The sequence below is a fragment of the Prionailurus viverrinus genome, chromosome E3 (assembly GCF_022837055.1).
Source record: "Prionailurus viverrinus isolate Anna chromosome E3, UM_Priviv_1.0, whole genome shotgun sequence".
Classification (NCBI taxonomy): Eukaryota; Metazoa; Chordata; class Mammalia; order Carnivora; family Felidae; genus Prionailurus; species Prionailurus viverrinus.
In genome coordinates, this window is record NC_062576.1 from 7677054 (window position 1) to 7700222 (window position 23169).

At 47.2% G+C, this 23169-nt stretch overlaps 2 protein-coding genes across 9 annotated transcripts in view; both read left to right on the forward strand.

Moving 5' to 3' along the window:
• Nucleotides 1–17586, forward strand: part of STAG3 (stromal antigen 3) — a 31747-nt gene extending 14161 nt beyond the window's left edge. For 3 of the 6 annotated variants that reach the window (XM_047838144.1, XM_047838142.1, XM_047838146.1), the window contains 25 exons: nt 257–380; nt 1101–1199; nt 1409–1488; nt 2120–2227; nt 2495–2609; nt 2772–2877; nt 3019–3122; nt 3392–3484; nt 3610–3699; nt 3959–4159; nt 4280–4350; nt 4455–4542; nt 5022–5102; nt 5185–5277; nt 5426–5594; nt 5719–5855; nt 6463–6564; nt 7082–7230; nt 7473–7601; nt 7693–7850; nt 12301–12472; nt 12717–12821; nt 13130–13202; nt 14075–14134; nt 17416–17586. In XM_047838144.1, coding sequence (XP_047694100.1) covers nt 257–380; nt 1101–1199; nt 1409–1488; nt 2120–2227; nt 2495–2609; nt 2772–2877; nt 3019–3122; nt 3392–3484; nt 3610–3699; nt 3959–4159; nt 4280–4350; nt 4455–4542; nt 5022–5102; nt 5185–5277; nt 5426–5594; nt 5719–5855; nt 6463–6564; nt 7082–7230; nt 7473–7601; nt 7693–7850; nt 12301–12472; nt 12717–12821; nt 13130–13202; nt 14075–14134; nt 17416–17439 — 2731 coding nt within the window. In that variant the 3' untranslated portion in view covers nt 17440–17586. Of the gene's footprint in view, nt 1–256; nt 381–1100; nt 1200–1408; nt 1489–2119; nt 2228–2494; nt 2610–2771; nt 2878–3018; nt 3123–3391; nt 3485–3609; nt 3700–3958; nt 4160–4279; nt 4351–4454; nt 4543–5021; nt 5103–5184; nt 5278–5425; nt 5595–5718; nt 5856–6462; nt 6565–7081; nt 7231–7472; nt 7602–7692; nt 7851–12300; nt 12473–12716; nt 12822–13129; nt 13203–14074; nt 14135–14404; nt 14819–17415 lie in introns of those variants that run through there. The other 3 variants (XR_007147730.1, XM_047838143.1, XM_047838145.1) reach the window with 3 other exon arrangements.
• A 2028-nt stretch (nt 17587–19614) lies between these two features.
• On the forward strand, nt 19615–22765 carry PVRIG (PVR related immunoglobulin domain containing). 3 transcript variants are annotated; one of them, XM_047837611.1, is made up of 5 exons: nt 19615–21217; nt 21463–21654; nt 21743–21866; nt 21957–22014; nt 22116–22765. In XM_047837611.1, exons 1-5 carry the CDS (start codon nt 21157–21159, stop codon nt 22443–22445), a joined length of 765 nt encoding a protein of 254 aa, XP_047693567.1. In that variant the 5' UTR covers nt 19615–21156; the 3' UTR covers nt 22446–22765. The 3 variants fall into 3 exon arrangements, with proteins under 3 accessions (XP_047693567.1, XP_047693564.1, XP_047693565.1); XM_047837608.1 differs by having other exon boundaries at nt 19616–21217; nt 21301–21654; XM_047837609.1 differs by having other exon boundaries at nt 19618–21217; nt 21301–21654; nt 22119–22765.
• Nucleotides 22766–23169: the final 404 nt, after the last annotated feature.

Sequence of the window (23169 nt, forward strand, 5' to 3'; positions counted from 1 at the left end):
CTCAAACTCACGAACCATGAGATCATAATCTGAACCAAAATCAAGAGTCAGATGCTCAACCAAGCAAGCCACCCAGGTGCCCCTAGAAAATATTTATTGTTTATATATTTACATTGGGAGGGAGAAATGAAAGGCTTGGAGCATGTTGTTCAGTCAAGAAAGTAGATTCTTCTATGGCAGGGAGAATGTCTGGGTGGATGGAAAGTGAATTTAGAGAAAGACGGTGATAGGGGTCAGTTTATCTCTCTGTGCCTAGGGACATCCTTCCTGAGATCCGTGCTATCTGCATTGAAGAGATTGGGTCTTGGATGCAAAGCTACAGCACATCTTTCCTCACTGACAGCTATTTGAAATATATTGGCTGGACCTTGCATGATAAGGTCAGTGTTGAGTCAGCTTCTTTTCCTCTGTTACCCTCACCATCTTCCCTGTCTCAAGACACCACAGCTTTTCCTGGTCCTGCTGCTTAGGAGCTTCACTAGTGATCAGCCCATCAAGACAGTGAACCTCAAAACTCTGCAGTATTGGGGAGGGTAGGATGAGGTAGAAGAGAGAAAGATATATCCAGGAGATGAACACCTTAAAACCAGAGTAGAGAAAAACTTTCCCTAGAAGAAGGCAAGAAAGCTATTAATGGATTGGTGATACAGGTGCTAGGGTGGTGATAGCCAAAATATCCTTTTCTTTTTTTTAATGTTTATTTATTTTTGAGAGAGAGACAGAGGGTGTGAGCAGGGGAGGGGCAGAGAGGGAGGAGAGAAAGAGAATCCCAAGCAGGCTCCACAATGCCAGTGCACAGCCCAACACAGGTCTCGATCCCATGAACCATGAGATCATGACCTTAGCTGAAATCAAGAGTTGGATACTGAACCAACTCAGCCACCCGGGTGCCCCAAAGATCCTTTTCATTATGATTGCTAAATTCTGCTGTGATCTTTTCATTTTTTTATATAAGAAGACAGCTGTCTGTTGTCTCTGAGTCACCCCAAAGTCCTCAGCATAGAGGACACCAAAGCCCAGAAAGAGTAATCGGAGGGGCATGGAAGCCCAGTGGGGGTTGAGTAGAGGAATAGTTAGTCATATTCCATTTTCCTCAATAGCATCGAGAAGTCCGTCTGAAGTGTCTCAAGGCTCTAAAAGGGCTGTATGGCAGCCGGGATTTGACTGCCCGCCTGGAGCTCTTTACCAGCCGCTTTAAGGTAAAATTGGGACAGTATTCCTGTGTTTGGTTCTTTCTTTGGTTCCTGTTTCCCCCACCTCATCTTTCCATTCCTATTGCTCTTATGTGTCTACAGCTATCCCAGCCTCTGCCTACTCATTCTTTTTAGGAATCTCTCAAATTCTAAGAGAGCATAATGTTTTGGGATGGATACAATGAAGTACTGAGCAACGTTCTCTCTCCTTATAGGACCGGATGGTTTCCATGGTCATGGACCGAGAGTATGATGTGGCGGTGGAAGCTGTCAAGTTACTAATACTCATCCTTAAGTGAGTCCTGGGGAATGGGGAGGCACGCATCTCAGACTTCTACCTTTCCAGCATTAGGCAGGCCCTTCCAGAGTTCTGTCCCTCCGCTTGTCATAGGTTGACTCTTCTTTCTATAACAGGTTGAAAGACAGAGGTCATTCCTGAGTTGCAGGATCTCCAGGGGGGATATTTCTTATCTTCTCTAACTCTCCATACTCTTCTGTTTTCCACTCTTCATTTAAAAGTTCTTGGGCGCCTGGGTGGCTCTGTCGGTTAAGCATCCGACTTCGGCTCAGGTCATGATCTCGCCGTTTGTGAGTTCGAGCCCTGCATCAGGCTCTGTGCTGACAGCTCGGAGCCTGGAGCCTGCTTTGGATTCTGTGTCTCCCCGTCTCTCAGCCCCTCCCCTGCTCATGCTCTGTCTCTCTCTGTCTCTCAGTAATAAATAAGTGTTAAAAAAATTAAATATTAAAAAAAAATAATAAAAATAATAATAAAAGTTCTCTGTCAGCTAATCCTCATTGATTTTTGTTGTTGTTGTTCCTCTTTTGGATCGTTCCAAATCCTTATTTGCCTCTTTGTGTTTCTAGCCCTAGTTGTGCTAGGGGACATCCTTCATATCCACCTGCTTTTTCTCCTTTTCTCTTGGCAGGAACATGGAAGGGGTGCTGACAGATGCAGACTGTGAGGGCATCTACCCAGTTGTATATGCCTCTAACCGAGCCCTGGCCTCTGCTGCAGGGGAGTTTCTCTACTGGAAGTGAGTAGGGTCCTCTCATTTGTTCCTTTAACACCCTCCTGTGTTGTTTTTTCTCCTGCGTCTGCTGCTGCTCTTCCCAACGACCACCCTGCATACCTGTTAAAGTCTCTCTTTTGTTGCTTTCCCCCTCTTAACTCCTTGAGGCTTTCCTTGGCTCTGCACCTCTTTTCCTCACACGTCTCCTTGGACTCTTTCTTTCTTTCATGGAGATTATTCCACTCCTCATTTGCTCCCAGGTGTGCCCTTTCCCTGTGTTTGTTCTACCAGGCTCTTCTACCCTGAGTGTGAGACTAAAATGGTCAGTGGGAGAGAGCGACGCAGAAGTCCACGTGCCCAGAGAACTTTCTTCCACCTTCTGCTGTCCTTCTTTGTGGAAAGTGAGGTGACGTATGGGAAGGAACTATTTGGCTGTTGTGCATAAAGACCTGTGAGTAGAAAAAGATGGGACTGGCACTACAGGAAGGAGAGACATGGTTTGTCAGTAGCCACTTCCCAGAATTTTCTAACATAGCTTCAGTAACTTAACATGTACCTTCTTCCACAGCTCCATAACCATGCTGCTTATTTAGTAGACAGCCTGTGGGACTGTGCAGGGTCTCAGCTGAAGGACTGGGAGAGTCTGACAAGCCTATTGCTGGAGAAGGACCAGAGTGCGTGCCACATGGTAGCTGGAGGAGGGGACATTTCCCCCATGAGGCATAGGTGTCCTGGGCAGTGGGGGAGTTGGGGTGACTTGGGAGATGGAGGGTGGCTAATTTGCTATTCTGGTTTTCATCCTCCTGCCAACCCAGACTTGGACGATGTGCAGGAGAGCACATTGATTGAGATCTTGGTGTCCAGTGTTCGGCAAGCTTCTGAAGGTCACCCACCTGTGGGGCGGATCACTGGGAGGAAGGTATGGTGTGAAGGGTGGGTGGGTTGGTTAGCAATAAAAGTCCAGACAGGTATGGTCTATCTTCACCCTCAAGCCTTGGGTTAGGGTGCCTCTTCTCTGCCCCTCAAGGAATTCCATTTCTAGAAAAATAAATCTGAAGGAGGTGCCAAATGAATTATCTTTTCCTTCCTGGGCAGATGAGATTGTGGGGAGGAGGGATACACACGCACTCCCTATGGACCTAGTGTTTTTCCATATCTTTCCCTATACCCCCAAATGACTAATTCCAGGGCTTAACCCCGAAAGAACGAAAGATCCAAGCCGATGACAAGGTGAAGCTGACAGAGCACCTCATCCCCCTGCTACCCCAGCTCCTGGCCAAGGTAGAGCTGCCCTACCATTCAGTACCTGGGAATGAGAGGTGAAAGGAAATGGCCCCCAGTGAGGACTGGGAGTAAGACTTAGCATACATTAGCTAGTAATTAGGTTTCCCTCTCAACCCCTACAGTTCTCAGCTGATGCAGAGAAGGTTGCTCCCTTGCTCCAGCTTCTTAACTACTTTGACCTCAACATCTACTGCACAAGGCGCTTGGAGAAGGTGAGTAGAGAGGAAGGTAAAGTTCCTACACCTTGCTGCTTTCTTGGTAGGACCAAAGGTTCTATTGCCAATATCTGGTTCTCAAGAACCCAGGTTCCAGAAAAATCAATAAGCCTTCTCTTCCATAGGCATCTTCCCCTTGAAAGTTAATGCTTTCAATTGTACTTCTCATCTCCCCCAACCCCACTCCCCTCCAGAAGACTTGCCCCCTCTTTTCCTTGCCCATAGCACTGTGTTCTCCCATCTCTTTTTCTGTCAGCACCTGGAGCTCTTCTTGCAGCAGCTCCAGGAGGTGGTGGTGAAGCACGTGGAACCCACGGTGCTTGAGGCAGGTGCTCATGCCCTCTATCTGCTCTGTAATCCTGAGTTCACGTTCTTCGGCCGGGTAGACTTTGCCCGCAGCCAGCTGGTGGATCTGCTGAGCGACCGCTTCCAGCAAGAACTTGAAGAGCTGCTGCAGGTAGGAACTGGGGCTGAAATATGGGAAGCCCCAAACTTGGGTCCGAGGGGCCGCTAGGTGGGGAATGTGGATCTATGCGTTATTGGGAAAATCCTGTTGTGGACCTTTTCTCTCCCTCAGTCGTCCTTCCTAGATGAGGATGAGGTGTACAGCCTGGCAGCCACTCTGAAGCGCCTGTCTGCCTTCTACAAGTGAGCAGCTCACCTCCCATTCCCTCTTCCTATTTCTACTGGTGTCTGTGGTGGTGATTCCTCTCATTCTGTTCCTGCATCATGTTTCCATCTCTTCCCCAAAGTGCTCACGACCTGACTCGCTGGGAGCTCTATGAGCCATGCTTCCGACTCCTCCGGAAGGCTGTGGACACAGGAGAAGTTCCTCAGCAGGCAAGTAGATGAGTCGGAGATGTGGAGGCAGAGGGGAGTTTTTAAGGGCCCTGTGTCCCAGGTGGCCGACTATCCCAGGCAGTTCCGGTCCCAGGGTTGCAGAGGAGACACGAGAGGAAGAGCATGTGCATATCTTTCCTTCAGTTCCACTCTAGAAGGTGAACTGTACTTTCCAGTGCCTGAAAACAGCCATCCTCTCTGGTTTCCGGGGAGTCAAGGATAATGTTGAGGGATTCTAGGAGACATCAGATAAATAAAGAAGAGGTGGCATTCCTGTCCAAGACAGAATGCTCTGAAGATTGTCCAGAATCAGATCTTTTCCCCCCAGAGAAGGAATCAGGTCTCTTCTAATCTCATTTTCTCTCTTCACTCCTTTGTGTGTGTTGCTTGTCTGTCTTTTCCTTTCTCTCTTCCTCCCTCTTTCCCTTTCTGCCCTTCACTCCTGACTCCCCCTTTTTTGTAACATTTGGTTGTTACAGGTGATGCTGCCAGCCTTGACTCTTGTCTATTTTTCCATTCTCTGGACACTAACCCACCTTTCTGGATCAGGTGCTTCCCAGGTGAATATGGGTCTGAGTAGGGAGAGTGGGAATGGAGGAGCCTGTGTCTCCATTCCTCCTCCTCAAGCCACTGTCTCCACAGAAGCAGCTGTTGAGTTTGAAGGACAGGATGGTGGCATTCTGTGAACTCTGCCAGAGCTGCCTCTCAGATGTGGCTTCTGAGATCCAGGAGCAGGTTAGCATTTCCTCAAGTGGGACCAAGGAGGCATGTCACTTCTCATGGTCTGAGGAACCCTTTTTCTAAGGAGAAATTAGCTGTGTAATTTCTGTCTTGTGAATATCCTGTCCTCTTTAAGCATTCTTTTTTCTCCCCCCCCCAACAGGCTTTTGTCTTATTAAGTGATCTACTTCTCATCTTCAGCCCTCAGATGATTGTAGGGGGTCGCGATTTTCTTAGACCCCTTGTCTTTTTTCCTGAAGCCACGCTCCAGTCTGAACTAGCCAGCTTCCTCATGGACCATGTCTTCATCCAGCCTGGAGAACTGGGCAGTGGTACAAGGACTCTATACTTGGGGCTCAGGAAGGGTCTGGGGCTTGGGCCTGCCTCAGGCATATAAGGGCAGGAGGCCTAGATCTGTGGTTCTGATCTTTCCATTCTGCTTTTGATGTGAGCCAGGTCATTCCCAGGAGGATCATTTACAGATAGAGCAGCTGCACCAGCGGCGCCGCCTCCTGGCTGGGTTCTGCAAGCTGCTGCTTTATGGGGTGCTGGAGATGGATGCAGCCTCAGATGTTTTCAAACACTACAACAAGGTACAGTGAGGCGTCAGGCTGAGTGAGCACAGCCACGACTTCAGATGCTGGAACACTGCAGGAAAGAACATGGCGAGGATGACAGTACCAGGCTTGAAGAAAAGCAGGAGGAAAAAGGCAACAGGAGTTTAGAATAAGGGGACAAAGAGGAATTGGTAGTAAATAATTACAGAAAAAAAGCTGTTAGGAAATTCATTGGAGAGAAAGTAAGCTTATTCATCCTGTCCAGATCTTTTTTTTTTTTTTTTTCTGTGAACCCAGTCTCTGTAAACTGGGGTAATATAAGAAGAAGAAAAAAAAAAAAGAATGGAAGATGTGTACCTCAGTTTCCTCAACTCACCATTGTATTGATTTCTGTTTGCTGTGAGCACTTCTTCCCCAACAAATGGGCTCTGAGCAGAATTTCTTCCCATATTTATTTGCCTAAACTCTGAGGTCTTCGGGCTTTGACCTATTGGTCTAGTCTGAGTTGTTTTATACTTAGATTCATGTTTCCTGAATTAACTCACTTTAGGAAGGAGACATGATGAGAAATGTAAAGGAAGAAACAACAGAACCGGTCTTGCCCTGTGGCCAAACGATATCTTCTTCATTTCCTGTCCCTCAGTTCTACGGTGACTATGGTGACATTATCAAGGAAACATTAACTAGAGCAAGGCAGATTGACCGAAGTCATTGTTCCCGAATCCTGCTGCTGAGCCTCAAGCAGGTACACTCCCTTCTGCCTGGAATACCTCTGACCTGTGATATGCCTTCCCTGTAGCCCACAAATTCTCTGCTCACCCTCAGCCATTTAGAATGTGAGATCCTTAAGGAACTTTCTAGTTTATTTTGACTCTTAACTTTACTTGACTGTCTTCTTTATAACTAGTAGGTCTGTAGAAACTATTAGGTGATGGGCAGTTTCCCCAACTTCATAGAAATTGAACTATCAGGACATAGGAGCACCAACAATAAAGTGATAAGAATACCTAATTTTTTTCTGCCCTGTTCTCTGTCAGTCTCTTCAGTTACTAGGGACATTTTTATTGTTACAGAGCAAGGGTGAAGTTTCTTTCTGTAGGGGTTCAGGAATAGGAACAGTGTCCTGGGAGGAAAGAAAGAGTAAAGGTAGCAGGTGGCATCCCAAGTCCTTTAGAATTTCTACGCGGAGAAAGGAATGCTGTACTTCTCTATTTCCACTTTGTTCCTTCGTTTCCCAAATGTACCATGTCTCCTGGACACAGTTGTACACAGAACTGCTGCAAGAACAGGGGCCCCAAGGCCTGAATGAGCTTCCTGCCTTCAGTGAGATGAGGGACCTGGCCCGAAGGTTTGCCTTGAGCTTTGGGCCCCAGCAGCTACAGAACCGTGACCTTGTGGTCACACTACACAAGTAAAGTACTGGTTAAAAGGGTACTTGATTGAAGAGGGGTGAGCCATAGGCTGTGTGCAGGGAGAGTGGGAGTGTGGTCTTGGAGGGAGGGATAAGCATGTTGAGGAGCAGCAGTCAGGTTGGCTGGTGGGTATTCTCTGGGAGACAGACTGGGAACAGGGGAAGGGTGCACTTGACAGGATGCTTCCCCGGGAGGAAAGTGAGGAGGGGCCATCTTCCTAAAATAATTCTGTTCAACCAAGGGAAGGCATCAAATTCTCCTTGTCTGAGTCTCCTCCAACTGGTTCCTCCGGTCAGCCCCCAAACCTAGCATTCCTGGAGCTCCTTGCCGAGTTTTCCCCCCGACTCTTCCATCAGGACAAGCAGCTGCTGTAAGTTAGTGGGTAATGGATAAAGATGAGGATTAGGGAGTAGTGAGGGCCTAGCAGACAAGTCAGCCTCTTCATCTCACCCCTTCCTTAGACTGTCCTACCTGGAAAAGTGTCTGCAGCGTGTCTCCCAGGCACCTGATTGTCCCTGGGGTCCAGTCACCACCTACTGCCACTCCCTCAGCCCTGTAGAGAACACAGTGGAGGCCAACCCTCAGGGCTATCCCCGCTCTAAGAAGAGGCGCACTGAAGGTAAGTGTGTGTGGATCAGGGTAGTGAGCACTACTTCCTTCCTCCATAGCCAATACCTAGATGTAGGGTCTTTTGCCTTCTACACACTTTTGTCTTTAGTCAAATAAAAAACATTTCACTGAGCATCTGCTATCAGTAAGGGGTACTCATTTTCTTCAGAGTTTATCTAGGCAGCTAAAAATAGCAAACCTCTGTGAAAAATCAAATAGCGACTGATGATAAGACCAAAGATGAAAATAAGAAATCTGTACATTTAGGGGGCCCATCCTTGCATCTAGTATTCTATTATTTTCTAAATGTTAAAGATTTTCACACAATCTTTATGATTTTTTTTTACTCTCAGATCATTACTTGTCTTCTAATCTAATGCTTTTTCTTTAATCTTCTTTTTTTTAATTCTTATTATTTTTGTGAGAGTGTGCACACACACACATGTGAAGCGTGGGAGGGGCAGAGAGAGAGGCCAATTGTCAGCGGAGAGCTCAATGCGGGGCTTGAACTCACAAACCTCGAGATCATAACCTGAGCTGAAGTCGGATGCTTAGCTGACTGAGCCACCCAGCTGCCCTTCTTTAATTTTCTTTTTAAATATAATTTCATTTTAGGTGAAAAATATCCTAGAAATCACAAGCTTGATGTGTTTACACGTATGTGTTTTCTAGTGAACAATTGAAAATCTTGGTTCTCCCCACCCCACCCCCCAGGCAGTATCACTTATCTACTTTCTGTCTTTGGGTCTGCCTACTCTAGACATTCATATAAGTGAAATCATACCATATGTGGCCTTATGTGACTGCCTTTATTCACTTAGCATAATGTTTTTAAGGTTCATCATGTTTTAGCATATATCAGTACCTCATACCTTTTTATGGCCAAATAATATTCTATCGTATGGGTGTGCCACATTTTATTTATCCCTGTACTAGTTGATTGCCATCTGAGTGGTTTTCATTTTTTTTTTAATTGACGTATAGTTGACATACATTACATTAGTTTCAGGTGTACAATGTAGCTGATTCTATAACTCTGTATAACTTGATAGGTTATGTTGTGCTCCCCCTAAGTATAGCTGTCATCTGTCACCATACCCCTGACTGTGTTCCCTGTGTTGTACCTTTCATCCCGTGACTTACTCATTTCATGACTGGAAAGCCTATGCCTCACTCGCCTTCATCCATTTTGCCCATCCTCCCACCCCTCTGCCAACCACCAGTTCTCTGTATTTATGGGTCTGTTTCCACTTTTTTAGTTCATTTGTTTTGTTTTTTAGATTTCACATATGAGTAAAATCATATCATATTTGTCTGATATTTCTTGGCATGATACTGTCTAGGCCCATCCATTGTCCACAAAGCCCTTAAATGAGGGCTGAGTGATATTTCATTGTGTATGTCTACTGTATATTCTTTATCCATTATCTGTTGTGTGTCCTTTGAAACACAAAAGTTCCTAATTTTGATGAAATCCAGATTATTTGGGTTTTTTTTTTGTTGTTTGTGCTTTGGTGTCATAGCTTGAGAAATCATTGTCTAATCCAAGATCATGAAGATTTTTTAGAAGATGGTTTTCTTCTAAAAGTTTTCTAGTCTTAGTTCTTTCTGCCATCCATTTGAGTTAATTTTTGTATACGGTGTGAGGTAGAATGTAACTCTTTAAAATGTCTCTAGGTATACTACTTAAAAGTATTTTTTTATACCACTAGGAGACTCTGTTTTAATCATTTAACTAATATCTGTTAAGGACCTATCGTGTGCAGGACACTGTGCTAGGTGTTTTAGAGGCTGTGAAGGATCCTCAAGCAGCTTACCATCTAATAGAGAAAATACATTTATAGAAAATCTAAATTATGAACCATCACCAGTAAATGATAACTTCCTGAGGGTTTTGAGAATTGACAGATTGAGGGGCTCCTGGGTGGCTCAGTTGGTTAGAGGTCTGACTCTTAGCTTCGGGTTAGATCATGATCTCACAGTTCATAAGATCAAGCCCTGCATTGGGCTGGGCACTGACAGCATGGAGCCTGCTTGGGATTTCTCTCTCCCTTTCTCTCTGCCCCTCCCCAGCTTGCTGTCTCTCTCTCTCTTTCTCAAAATAAATAAACATTAAAAAATTAAAAAAAATTGACAGATTGAATGCTTTAGAATTCCAGGAAAGAAGGTATCACTTTGAGTTTAGTTGATCTAAAGCCTAGGAAGGCTTCACCAGGAAGATGGAGTTTAAGCTGGAGCTTGAAAAATGGACAAGATTGATGTAAGCTAAACAGAGGAAGAACGAGTATCATGAGCTACCAGAGTAGCACAAACAAAACATAGGAAGGTATGTATTAGCTGAGTATGCAGATGTTTAGGCTGGTTTGCCTAAAACAGAGGGTTTGTAAAGGTAGGAGAAAACTGAAAAGACTGGTTCCATTGTCCACTCAACAGATATTTACTGAGCACTATGTACTGGGAATATAGCAGTGAACAAAAAAAGACAAGTCTCTTTTCTTTAGAGTGTGTGTGTGCTGTGGTGGAAAAGCAGAGAAGAGGACAGGGAAGCCTTGGTGAGGTGGGAATCGCAGTCTCTTATTGCTGGGGGAAGGCTGGCAGAGCTTGTGAGTGTTGGGCCAGGACTGCGAGGAAGGAAGGGGTGCACAATGTCTGTAGAAGAGCATACAAGAAGGGGCGCCAGTGCACAGGGCCATGATGGCATATGCCTGTCATGTTCTGGGAAGAGCCAAGAAGGCCAATGGCCGAATGGAGAGTATGTAGGGTATAAGACCAAAGAGATTGGAGGAACCCAGAGCATATGAGGCAGAGTAAAGACCCTGGCTTTTACTCAACAGTGAAATGGGAAAACATTACAGCATTTGAACCAGAGAGTGACAGGATCTGCCTTGTTTTTAAAGGATCCCTCTGGCTGCTGTGTGAGAATGGGCTGTAGAGGGGCAAGGGTAGAAGCAAAGGAACCAGTAAGGAGGCTGTTGAGTGGGTAGACTGGGGGAAGGGATGGAGGTGGTGAGAAGTGGACAGATCCTGGATATATTTCTAAGGTATCACCCATAGGATTTCCTGACAAACTGGCTGTGGGATGTAAGATGGGAATTGAGGGTGAATTTGGCCTAAAAAAAAAAAAAAAAAAAAAAAAAAGATTTCAGTCTAACAACTAGGTAGGATGGAGTTGATACCAACAGAAATGGGGAAGGTAGTGAATGAGTAGATTAGGGCTTGAGTATTAGCCATGTTGCTACAGGTGGAAGTGTAAAACAGACAGCTGGAGATAGGAGTCTGGAGTTAAGGGTAGAGTCAAAAGCTTGAGATACATTTGGGAGTTGGTATTTGAAATGTGAACTTGCGAGGCTAAGGAAGCCAGTGAAGATGGTGGGCAGGAGATGCTGGAAGGCTGAGCCCTCGGGCATCACACTGTGACTAGGTTGGGGAGTTGAGGAGGGGCCGTCTGGTCCTCCCCGAGGGCACAAAATCATGTGTATGGCTCTCACTGGCTTTCTCTAGTTCTCTGCTTAGATCAGTAGCAGCTCACTTTCCAGTTCTGGAAACTTGGGGCTGTGAACATTTACAGTGGACGAGTATTAATATCCCTTTGAAAGTACTATCGCCTGGGTTTTCTGAGATAACCTTGGATTCTTTCTGGTCCTCTACCTTTCTCAGGTCTCTGCAGAAGAGACTTTAACATTGTGAGCCCAAGGTCCTCCATTTCTTCATGTCAGAAGCATGCTGACAATGCAGCCACCTCCTGTTTTCCTGGCCTTTAGAAAATCCAGTCTCCCATTTGTCTTTTCTTGCCAGCCCTCCTGCTTCCACCCTAGCAGCTTCAGAGCTCAGGAACTCTGTTACCATTTTAAGGTTGTTTTTTTTTTTTTTTTCATACAAATGTTGAGGGGTGCCTGGGTGGCTCTGTAGGTTTAGTCTGACCCTTGATTTCGGCTCAGGTCTTGATCTCATGGTTGTGAGTTCAGGCCCCACAATGGGCTCCATGCTGGGTATACCTACAATGAATGAATGAATGAATAAATGAATGAAGTGATTGAGTAAGTGAATAAATAAGTTTAAAAAAAAATCTTGAATGAATGAACAGGACCTCACACATCTTCATTGATTGAGACCTTGCAATCTTAAGGAATCTTATTCTCTCTCACATTCGTGTTCATGTTACTGTTTATCTGTGATTGATATATGTCTATCACATATCACATATATGTCTATTTTTTTTCTATTTTCTGAGCTGTTTCGTTTTCCTTGAACAAGTCCTAGATACTGTTGTGTAAGCCTTTACTTTTTAGTATGTAGGGTTATGCTTAATTTTTAGTCATAACCTAATGAGGCCATATAAGTTTTCCATTCTCTTCTTTCTTAACTTTCCTGAACCAAAATCTGTCAGGTCTTGAAAATGTAGAAGATGGCCTGTGGCAGTACCTGGTCTGCAGTGAATATGTGCCTCTGTTGCCTTGCAGGCCCCTCCAGGCAGCAGAGAGAGGATATCTCTTCATCCCAGGAGGAAAGCCTCCAGCTGAACAGCATCCCACCCACACCCACCCTCACCTCTACAGCCATCAAGAGGAGGCAGCCTCTGGGGGGGTTGGAAGAGATGGAAGAAGGCAGCCCAGAACCGGAGCTTGTCCAAAGGTAAGGGCTGAGAGCAGTTGGGTGTCTGATCTTGGTGTTTGCCATCCTCCTCCTGCCATTGCTGTTCTCTTGTTCCATCCTGTGGCACTCCATCATCATTCTTGGGTTCTTCTCCAGGCTTTTACCATTTTCTTAGCTTTAGATTTTCTTTCTCCCTATGAGCTTTTCTCCCCTGTAACATTGCCCACCTTACCCTTTTTACCCTTCACTTTTATCCCCATCACTGATCCTGCTTTATTACCAGCAGCCAGCCCCTTTCAGGCAACCAGAGGTCAAGATTGTTGAGTCCACAGCATTTCCGGACTCTACTCAACCGTTCCGGTCCTGGTCTGGGCAACCGGCTGACCAGGTGAGCTGCTCCTTGCTTTTCATCCTCACTTCACATTAGGCACCTGCTGTGAGGGATTCTCCCCTAACCTGGTGTTTCTGTGCCCATACTTTTTGGGCTTGTTTACATCACAGACCACTTCCTTCCAGGGGTACGTGTGTCCTTAGCTCATAGAACTGATAGAAGTCAGCTGCTCTGTTTGAAGCAGCAGTGGGAGCCTGGAGCTCGCTCCACATCTGCCCATCCCACTCTCCTGGGTGCCTCCCAGATACTCTCAGGGGTCCTTAAATAGCAGTGTGAAAGCCTCTACTCTTTGCCACTGCCCTCAGACTCAGCCTTATGGAAGAGGATGAAGAAGAGATCCAGAGTGAGTTAAGTGAAGAATGGCAAGATACAGACAAGGTGAGTGGACCCAACATTCCCTTTTCCTGCTACAACCAGAGGGCTTTTTGAAAGTCCTTTAAGAATCACAGAGTAAAGAAGGGAGACCTGTAAGGTGCTTTGTACTTTTCCTGGACTTTTATTAAGGAGGGGAGGGAAAACAAATTCAAAATCCCAAAAAAGGGTTTGGATAACACTCCCCCTCCCAATGTCCAAATAAGTATTTTTCCTCTGAGTCTAAGGGTTGAAAGCAGTGCCAGAGCTGGAGAAGGAAGGCGGCTCACTTTCCCCAGTTCTCCCCTCACTCCCTTTCCTACCCGGCCGCCAGGCCAGCAGGAGCACATGGAAGCTGTGAGGTGATGTGGGTCTGCCGCACCACCACTCTGTCAAGTTAGCTCCTCTTAACCCCTCAACCTCTTCATCTTTCAAGTGGAGTTTTCCCTCAAACTACAAAGCGAAGGCACCTTATAAACTGAAAAGGGTTACGTGTCTGCTGCTGATATTCTCCTCCCTTCTCTGCTCTTTGCAGAGGGAGGAAGGGAGAAATAGTGCAAGGGAATGGAGGTTTTGTGCTCAGAAGGAAAAAAACAATGACTTCTTCAACAGAGACTAGAAAACAAGGCCTCTATTAACGTAGTCTTTCCTAAAGTCCCCTCAGAAAAAATGCCATTTTCTGGTTCTAAACTGAACGAATTTAAGGGACTCAATTGGCAGCCAGGAGAGGCCTGGGACTCTGGGAACTTTCTAGGTCTGAACTTTCTGCCCACCATCCCTTTGCTAGTCTCCCCTCCCTGGCTGCTGCAGGCACCCACCTGGGAAAGGGACCTTGGTTATTGTTTGCCCATGTGACAGGGGTGAGAAGAGCCAGTCTGACTGTCACCTGCTCTCTCTAGCACTCTTCCTCTAGTGAGCACGGGCTGGATCTCTTAGATTCCACAGAGATGAACCTTGAGGTGAGTGTCCCCAAAAATACTGTGGACAGCAGGTTAAGAGGACTTTGTGTCCTTGGGAGGTGCTGGCAGGTAACCTGTGTGCTATGCAGTAGGTGGAAATAGAGGCAGTAGCCCAAGGCCTGGCCTCTCTGCTGCTTCTGGAACCTTAGGAGTAGCTGTGGGGGGAGGGCAGGAGGAGAAGTAAACTGTCACGTGGAGGACCTTGCAGTCATCTCGTTGCCCTTTGGGCTGTTCTGTCTCTGTGTTTTCCTTTCATCTTTCCCGTTACAGGATCTCTGACATGACTCTGTGCCCCTCCCCGTCTCCACTCCCCATCTCAACTTGGAAAAGGCAAACAGGAGAACAGAGCAGAAGGAAGCACTACTCCCAGGCTCCACTCTGGTCTCTGAGGGGAAGGAGAGGTGGGCTGTGCCTTTCTAACCTGACCTTTCTCTGATGATGTTGGGATGGAGAAGCCTTAAGCCCCCAGTCCTTCTTACTGCTCCCTGGCTCTGTCCGTCTGTATTGAGAAGAGTGCCTTTTTCCTGCCACGTTTGGAGTGGGTGGGGGCTTCACCTCAGTATTGGAGAGGCACTGCCTCCTCATGTTGAGTGGAAAGAGCCCAATAGTTTCCTGTATTTTTGGAGCATCTTTCCCAGCCTCTTTTGTATCCTTGTGACTAGCTCAATAAACTTGTTTGAATCAGCTGGTTCCCAGGGTGTGGCTTGAGATTGTTAAACTGATGGAAGTCAGGTTCTTTGCTAGTGTCTCAAGCGGCTCTCCTTCGCCCTATGGCCCAGTGTACAGACACACACCAGCCCTGCACGCGTCCCCAGGTGCCTTTGTGTACTGGCTCTCAAGGATGTAATGCTTTGTAACTGGGAGACGTGGTAGGGCAGAGAAGCTAGGAAGGCACTGGCTGCCTTTCAGTGGTTTATGTAGTGAGGACTATTCAGACTGAGGAGAGAGGGCAGAATCCTGATTGCCAGAGGGTGACCTATCTCACTACACTGAGAACAGGCCATACACCTTGGCAGCCTTCAGCCAAGGATTCTTTGCAGGGGGAGTTTCATGACTTCATCCCAGAGACACCTGTTATAATTTGAAATTGTGTAGACTCTCAGTTTCTGAGTTAGGAAGAAATTTAGAAGTTATTCTAAATGTCCAACCCCCAAATCCAAGATTTTGACACTGTCTTCTCCTTTATCCTTGCCTTCCCCAGCCAGTTCTTAGCCAAATCCTCTCAAGTCATTCTGCAAAATATCTCTGATCTGTTTCCTCTCTCATTGCCACCGTCAGTTCTCACTTAGGCCGCCTCTGGACACCTGCTTCCTTGAAATTCTAACTTTTTTGTTCTTGTTCTGCTTCTTTGAAGAGCACAGCACCTCTGTTCTCTCTTTCCCCCTGACAAGCACCCAAATATGTGAAGAGACTCTTGTCACTTTCTTCTTTGACTAAGTCCACCTCCTCCTCCCTTCTCCAGCACCCTCTCTCCCAGATAGAAGCTAGAAATTGGGTTCAGGAGTCTCTGTTTGGAAAGGCAGCTGCCAGTGCTGGGCAGGGCAGCTGACCCATTCAGAGATGTTTAACCTGTATTCAGGGGGAACAGCTCCAGGGAGAGGAGCCTTTCCTATGGGATCTGGGAACAGAGTAGGAAAACCAATGTGAAGACATGGAGGTCACTAAGAATCCAGGAGGGGAAAGATTCCCAAGTTATTTAAATACCAGCCACGCTAAGGCTACTTCACAAGATCAAAAGACTTGGCAGTTCTGCAGATGTAGAGATCTGTACACATCCAGATAGCCCAGCGTGGGCAGTTGAGCCCCAACCTCAGAATACATGTGAGTTTTATATCCTGCTCCCCAAATTCTTTGACACTCTTTATTGAGAGGGTGGGTCTAGGTCCTCTCTCCTGGAATATGAGCTCTGTGATTGCTTGGTTAATAGAATATAGTGGAAATGATGCTGTGCCAGTTTCTGAACCCAAAATTAACTAGCAGCTCCCAACCTCCTGTTTCTTGACATGTTTGCTCTTGGAACCCAATAACCATGCTGTGAGATAGCCCCCAAGCAGCCACATGGAAAGGCCATGTTTTAGGTGTCCTGCCTAGCTGAAGTCCCAGCCTACATCCAGTATCAAGCACCAGATGTGCTTCAGATGTGAATCAGATGATTGTAACACCCATCTTTTGAATCTTCCAGCTGAGGCCCCAGGCCTCATCTTTTCTCAGCCTTTTCCAAATTCCTGCCCCATAGAATCCATGGACACGATAAAATGTTTACACCAAGTTGGGGTGGTTTGTTACATAGCACTAGTAACTAAAACAGAACCTTAGGATCCTAAGACTCCAAAAGTTAGGGCACATTTATCAGTTAAAAAATTATGTAAACATTTACCACTTGTTTTATTACACACTTTAGAAATGTATGGCATGGGGTGCCTAGGTGGCTCAGTTGGTTAAGCGTCTGACTTCAGCTCAGGTCATGATCTCCCGGTTTGTGGGTTCGAGCCCCGTGTTGGGCTCTGTACTGACAGCTCGGAGCCTGGAGCCTGCTTCAGATTCTGTATCTCCCTCTCTCTCTTTGCCCCTCCCTGACTCATGCTCTGTCTCTCTGTCTCTCTAATATAATAAATAAACATTAAAAAATTTTTAGAAATGTATGGTAAGTTAATAACAAAATAAATGTTTTGAAATATTTTATTTAGCAGTACAAAATACCTTTTTGCTCTAAAAAAGCAAAGTAATTTTTTTTTTAGAGAGTGTAAGCTGGGAGGGGTACAGAGAGAGAGAGAGAGAGAGAGAGGGAGGGAGAATCTTAAGCAGGCTACATGCTTAGCACAGAGCCCGATGCGGGGCTTGATCCCACGACCCTGGGATCATGACCTGAGCCAAAATCAAGAGTCGGATGCTCAACTGACACTGATGTAGCCACCCAGGCGCCCCGAGAAAAAATTTTTAATGGTTTAATGTTTTCTGAGGTTCTTCTTGAAAGATCAGTTTATTTTGATAATTGTCTTTTATGGTCTACATAATTGAAAGGGGTACTTCTCAAAACCTTGTGAATCCAAATGGAATAGGTGCTGCTTTGACTGCATTTACTACTTTTTTAAATAGATGAGCCAACACCCACTGAAAGTTTTCATTTGGAAGACTTATAAACAGGTCAGAAGATGCTTTCCAAGTACAATAACAGTGTTCTTAGAGGGGATACACATTGTTCAGGACCACAAAACCACAGCATCGTATAGCATGTAAACTACAGTCCAACATCAATTGTGGGTTTCCCACTCTTACCTTAGGATGATGATCTTCTTAAGAGATGAACCGTGACATTTGGATCCTGGCGAGAGGATACTTCATTGTATTTTGGGGCGCCTGTAGCTCAGTCTGTCAAGCATCTGACTTGATTTTGGCTCAGGTCATGATTTCGAAGTTCATGAGATCAAGTCCTTCATCGGACTCTGTGCTGACATCGCGGAGACTGCATGGGATTCTCTGTCTCTCCCTCTCAGCCCCTCCCTGCTTACATGCACACACGTGTGCTCTCTTGCTCTCACTCACAAACTAAACTATAATAAAATAATTAAAAAATTACTTCATTGTATTTTTATCTTAAAAAAAAAGAAAAATGTTAATCTTTTGTCCTGCATGACAGCAGTGGATACTTTGTGTAGCAGCTGAGGTGCAAACATGGCACCTTAAAAACCACAGCTTTGAAGGATGTCGTGCCAGTGAGCCCCTTGCCAACAGAAGTGGGGCTGTGGGCTTCAGAGCAGCAGCCCAAGTGGTCAGGCCCTGGCCAGGCCGGAACCAGAGCTGAGGCCAGCTGGGGCAAGAGAGGTGGAGGCCTCTGCACAGGCTGACCTTACCTGGGTTGACAAGTGACACCAAACAGTTCTTTCCAGGGGACTGGCACTGCTGTGCATTGCCTGTTAGCTTACTATTGAATAATTGCTTTTGAATTATTTTAAGTAACCTTCAATCAAGCCTCTTTCTTTTTAACTCTTGTTGTGGCCATAAGCTCTGCAAGAAGGTGAATTGTTTGGTGTTCTCTCCTAAATTATGAAGAGATTTTTTCCAGGTTACTGAGAAGAGTCTTCAGCTAATAGGTAAGTCATTCTGTGTTCTGAATTCCAGGCACACTGGGATGTTACAAGAAAAAAGAGAGTCTGTTTTTGGAAGGCATGAGAGGATAAGGTGGCAGGATGGTGGAAGGTTTATTTTCACACACATTTTGAAGTCTTCCTTGAGCTCTGTAGTTCCTTCCCCGGGGTTGGGTGGATCACAGGATCTGGAAAGTCTCCCTTGAGCACAGATTCCCTGAGAGCCCTGGGTGTTGAGTTGGGACAGCCAGAGAAATAGCACTGAAGAGGGGGGAGTGTCAGGTAGGAACAGAGAACTAGAAGGGTGGCCAACCTGCCAGATGAAGCCCAGGACACTAGAGAAGCCATCTGGGTGGCAAAGGAGCCTAGAATCCTGGGTGAAACTTGAAGGCAAATATATCTAAGTTAAGTCAGTAGGTGAGAGCAGCAAAGGAATCGAGTGGAGTAGCAGCAGCTGAAAAAGCCTCTCCTGTCGGCACTGAAGCGGCTCATGTCAGGGGGTGGGAGGCAGCCCAGCCTAGGGACTAAGCACAGGTTCTCTGCTGGTGGGGCAGAGGACTGCTGGATTTTGACAAAAACCTTGTAATTTAAATTTTTTAAATGTGTTGGGAGAGGCAGCTCAGCATGGTTGTTAATAGTGTGGGTTCTGAAGCTAAAATTTTTGTCAAATCCTGGCTTCAGAACCCACATATTAACAACTATGCTAAGCTGCTCTCCCACAGTGAGAGCCTTGTGACCCTGGGCAAGTTCCTTCCTCATAAGGTCATTGTAAGTATGGAGCTAAAATGTTTGACTTGTTCAGAACAAATTTAGCACAGAGTGTACACTCAGATATTACCTTTCATATTTATATTACTTTGATAGGGAAACAAAAATGGCCTTTTCACAACATTTAAGATATTTGTAAAATAAATGGATCAGGTATGAGTCTCAATCTACAAACTCAGGTGGGGAACTCATAAACTCATAAAAGGATGGTCACCAACATATGCTGAAGGCTTGAGCCAGGCATGAGCAGAGTGCTGCATGCCATGAAGCAGAGTATGATCCCTGTTGGGATGTTACTGCTTTGGGAGTTGAGGTTGCTTTGAGCTTGCAGAGCTATGAAATTGTGGCACCAGTCCAACCCTCATGGGCCTAATTCTAGAGACTGATGACAAGAGATCATCAGGACTTGAAGTGTGTGTGGCTGCAGGGATTTCACTAAGAAATGTCAGAGCTGGGGGTGCCTAGGTGGCTCAGTTGGTTAAGCGTCTGACTCCAACTCAGGTCATGACTCCCGGTTTGTGGGTTTGAGCCCCACACTGGGCTCTGTGCTGACAGCTCGGAGCCTGGAGCCTACTTCAGATTTTGTGTCTCCGTCTCTCTCTCTGCCCCTCCCCCACTTGTGCGCGCGCTCTCTCTCTCTCTCTCAAAATAAAATAACATAAAAAATTTTTTTTAAATGTCAGAGCTGGAGGTAGCCATTACCTGTGTCATCTAATGTGTACCTCTGGGCCAGAAAGGGAAGAGGCCCAACAATGCAGGCTTGGTGCTGCAGAGCTTTTGGTTGGTAAGTTCAATGACCTTTTGTGTCTCTGAAGCTGAAAATTCTGGAGACTGTTCAGGAGTAACCAAGAAAGTTCTGAGGGCAAGGGTCATCACATCAAAAGCATTCTAATAATTAGGACTGTGCAGTATTGAAACAGGAATAAGCAAATGAATCAACAGATTAGCAAAGAGAATCCAGAAGTAGATCATCTGTAAGAATTTATGATCAAGATGGCATTTCAAAACAGCAAGAGACCTTGAGGATGTTGGCTCTCCACCTAAAAGGTTATACTTTTTACACCATCCCCAAATTAAAATTCTTCAGGGGCAAAAAGAAACTCTTCCATAGTGTTAGGGATAAAAACAAAATTACAATGTTATTTTTATAATTTGATCTTCCTAAGCAATGTACAAAATCCAGAAATGATAAAATATTGACAGTCGTAACCTCCTGAAGATTAAAATGGGGAAGGACATGGGAATAAGCGGGATAGGGAAAGACAACTTTGATGTTTTCTATTCAGTGTTGTTTTAATTGTCTACAATGAGAACTTACCGAGGGGACCATGTGGCTTATGAGACTAAAAAAAAGATGGAGAAGGTTGGTGAGTAGTTGTACCATTGCTTTTCTCCCATCAATCACCAAGTATCAAGCTCCCCGTCTGCTTGGCCCTCTAAAAGCTATACCTTCTTCCAGGGCTCAGAGTCCATCTGTGAGCACTGGCCCAGGGGCAGCCACCACCCAGGCCCAGCCTCTGTGCAGCAGTTGTCCAAGAAGGAAATGTTCCCTTGGGGGCAGCCTCCTGGAGGCAGTGGGATTTGAGCAGGGCCTTGAAAGTGGGGAGGATCTCGGTGGGAGAGGGGCTACCAGGCTAGGGAGGCTGAGGCTGGTATGTGTCCCCCTGCTCTGCACCCACACTGGGCTGGGTTACCACACCGGTCAGCTGTGCACAGGTCTCCTACCCTGTCGAGAACAGCAGCAGAGGAAGTGGCGAGAGCAGGTCTGAGTCAGGTGTGGAGCCAGAGAGGAGGTCAAAGGGTCCAGAGGATGCTCACTGGGCTGAGAGCGGTGAAGTGATTGGCCTGGAGGCCCTGCTTCTCTCAGTGTGGTGGGATGACAGTTTGCCCAAGGGACCAACTGGTTTTTGGCTTGCTGTCCTGCTTGAGTGAAGCACAGCCATGGGTACAGGGAAAACCTTACTGCTGTTGTTTTAAGTCTCCCAAGGCAGAAGGTGCATTGCCCTGCATTCACGAAGCTGAGGCAGACAGAGAAGGAAATGGGGCAGGGCTGCAGAGCCCAGCTGCTCCCCAGGCTTGTTCACACATGAAAACTTCCTGTGATGAGAACGGAAACACAGGTGCTGTCCCTACCACAGCAGGTCCCATAGCTGGGGCCGGAGGGGAGCCATGGACAGGCCCCGGGCCCTGGTCCTGCTCTTGGCGCTGCTGACACTCTGCATCACTGCTGGTGAGTGGGGGACTGGAGAGAAGCAGAAGATGGGGCAGGGTGGAGACCCAGCCCTGGGGCCCTCCTATGCCTGTATCCCACAGGGACCCCTGAAGTGTGGGTGCAAGTTCAGATGGAGGCCACCAAGTCCCCGTCCTTCACTGTCCGCTGTGGATTCCTGGGATCTGGTTCTGTCTCCCTGGTGACTGTGAGCTCTGGGGGGCCCGACGGTGCCGGAGGGACTAGACTGGCTGTTTTGCACCCAGAATTTGGCATCCAGCATTGGCCCCCCGCCTGCCAGGTCCACTGGGAAACCAAAACCAGCATCTCCCTCACCTTGGAAGAAGGGTCTGAGGGGATAAGCCCCAATCCCAACACCACCTTCTGCTGCAAATTTGTTTCCTTTCCTGAAGGCTCCCAGGAGGCCTGTGGGAACCTCTTCCTCAGCACAGACCAAGGTGGGGCCAATGAGAGGGGCCAGGGAGGGCAGGGAGGGACCCCAGGGCACTGGCTGCCCATCTGGTACACCTCTCTCTCTATACACAGGGCTCCCTGCCCCTACTCCATCCCCCATACTGCGGGCTGACCTGGCTGGGATCTTGGGGGTCTCAGGGGTCCTCATCTTTGGCTGTGTCTACCTTCTCTACCTGCTGCATCGGCAGAGGCACTGGTGAGACCCAACCCCTGCTGGGCCCAGTCCGAATTCCCACACCAGCGGGCTAGCCACATGCTTTGCTTCTAACCCTCCTCACTTTCCCAGGTCTGTCATGAAGCTTCAGCCACCCTTCACCAGCCCCCAGACACAGACGCGAGCAAGGGTGAGGACTGGGGGATTGTTTGCGAGTGGGGAACAGAGTGGGCTGGTACTGGGGGGCTATGAGGTAGGGCCTAACTCAGGCCTCCTTCCCCATCGTCCCAGCAGGTGGCCAGCCAAGCCTCCCTGGCCTCTCTCCATATCCCGTACACTACCGTCAACACCAACCGTTACCGCCTCGCCACTCTAGACACGGTTCTTCAGCCCCGGCCACTGTCCCCATGGGCAGTGTTCCCCGCCCACACGGCGTGCCAACCTCGGCCTCCTGCCCCCTGGGTGCCCCTGCCAGCCTCTGCACGCAGCAGTTTCATCTCCATTGAGAATGGACTTTATGCTCAGGCGGGAGAGCGGCCTCTCCCAGTTGGCCCCAACCTTGTCCATTTCCCTGACCCTGTGGGGCACAGAGCCATGGAGGAGCACTTAGGAGTTCGATGAGAGGGACCCCAAGTCTGCTTGGGCTCCCTCTCTTCTCAGGCCTCTGGGATCCCCTTCTGTTGTGCACCTGTGTCCTGGGTGCCCATCATCTTTGCACATCTTATCTTATTCTCCGGCCTGCATAAGTGTCTCTAACATAAAGCTGGTCAAGGCCCACTCGCCACGGATGTGGTCAGCACGTGTGCACGTGTGGGTACGTGTGGGCACACATGTATCTATGCGAGGTGACAAAATTCCATCCCAGGTTGTTTCCTGTTTTCAAGTCCCCAGCCGTCACAGGTGATGTTGATAACTAAGTAAAAAAAAAAAGTGGTTTCTGACTGGGGCCTTGGCTGGACCTTTTCTTCTTTAGGGGTTAAGAGGTTAGAGGCAGTTTCAACCCCTGGGAGGCAGGAGCCAGGTTAGACTTGGACAGGGATGGGGCCTCAGCATAGGAGACCTCTCCCCTGCTCACCCTCCACTCTGGACCAGGGGGGTTCCTGGCCCTGTAGACCTTGCTGAGTGGCACCAGGGGCTGGGAAGGTGAGATTGGGGGGTCTATACTCCCATCTTGCCATGTCCTAGGACAGCAGCAAGGGCTTCTGGGGCTTCAACCCAAGAAAAGCCCCTGTAGCCTGGCCTAGCATGCCTATGTCGGGCTCCCTGAGATGTTCTGGGGGGGAGGTCCTGATGCCTTCCTTCCACAGAATTGATATTCAGAGGCAGGAGGATCACCTCAGATCTG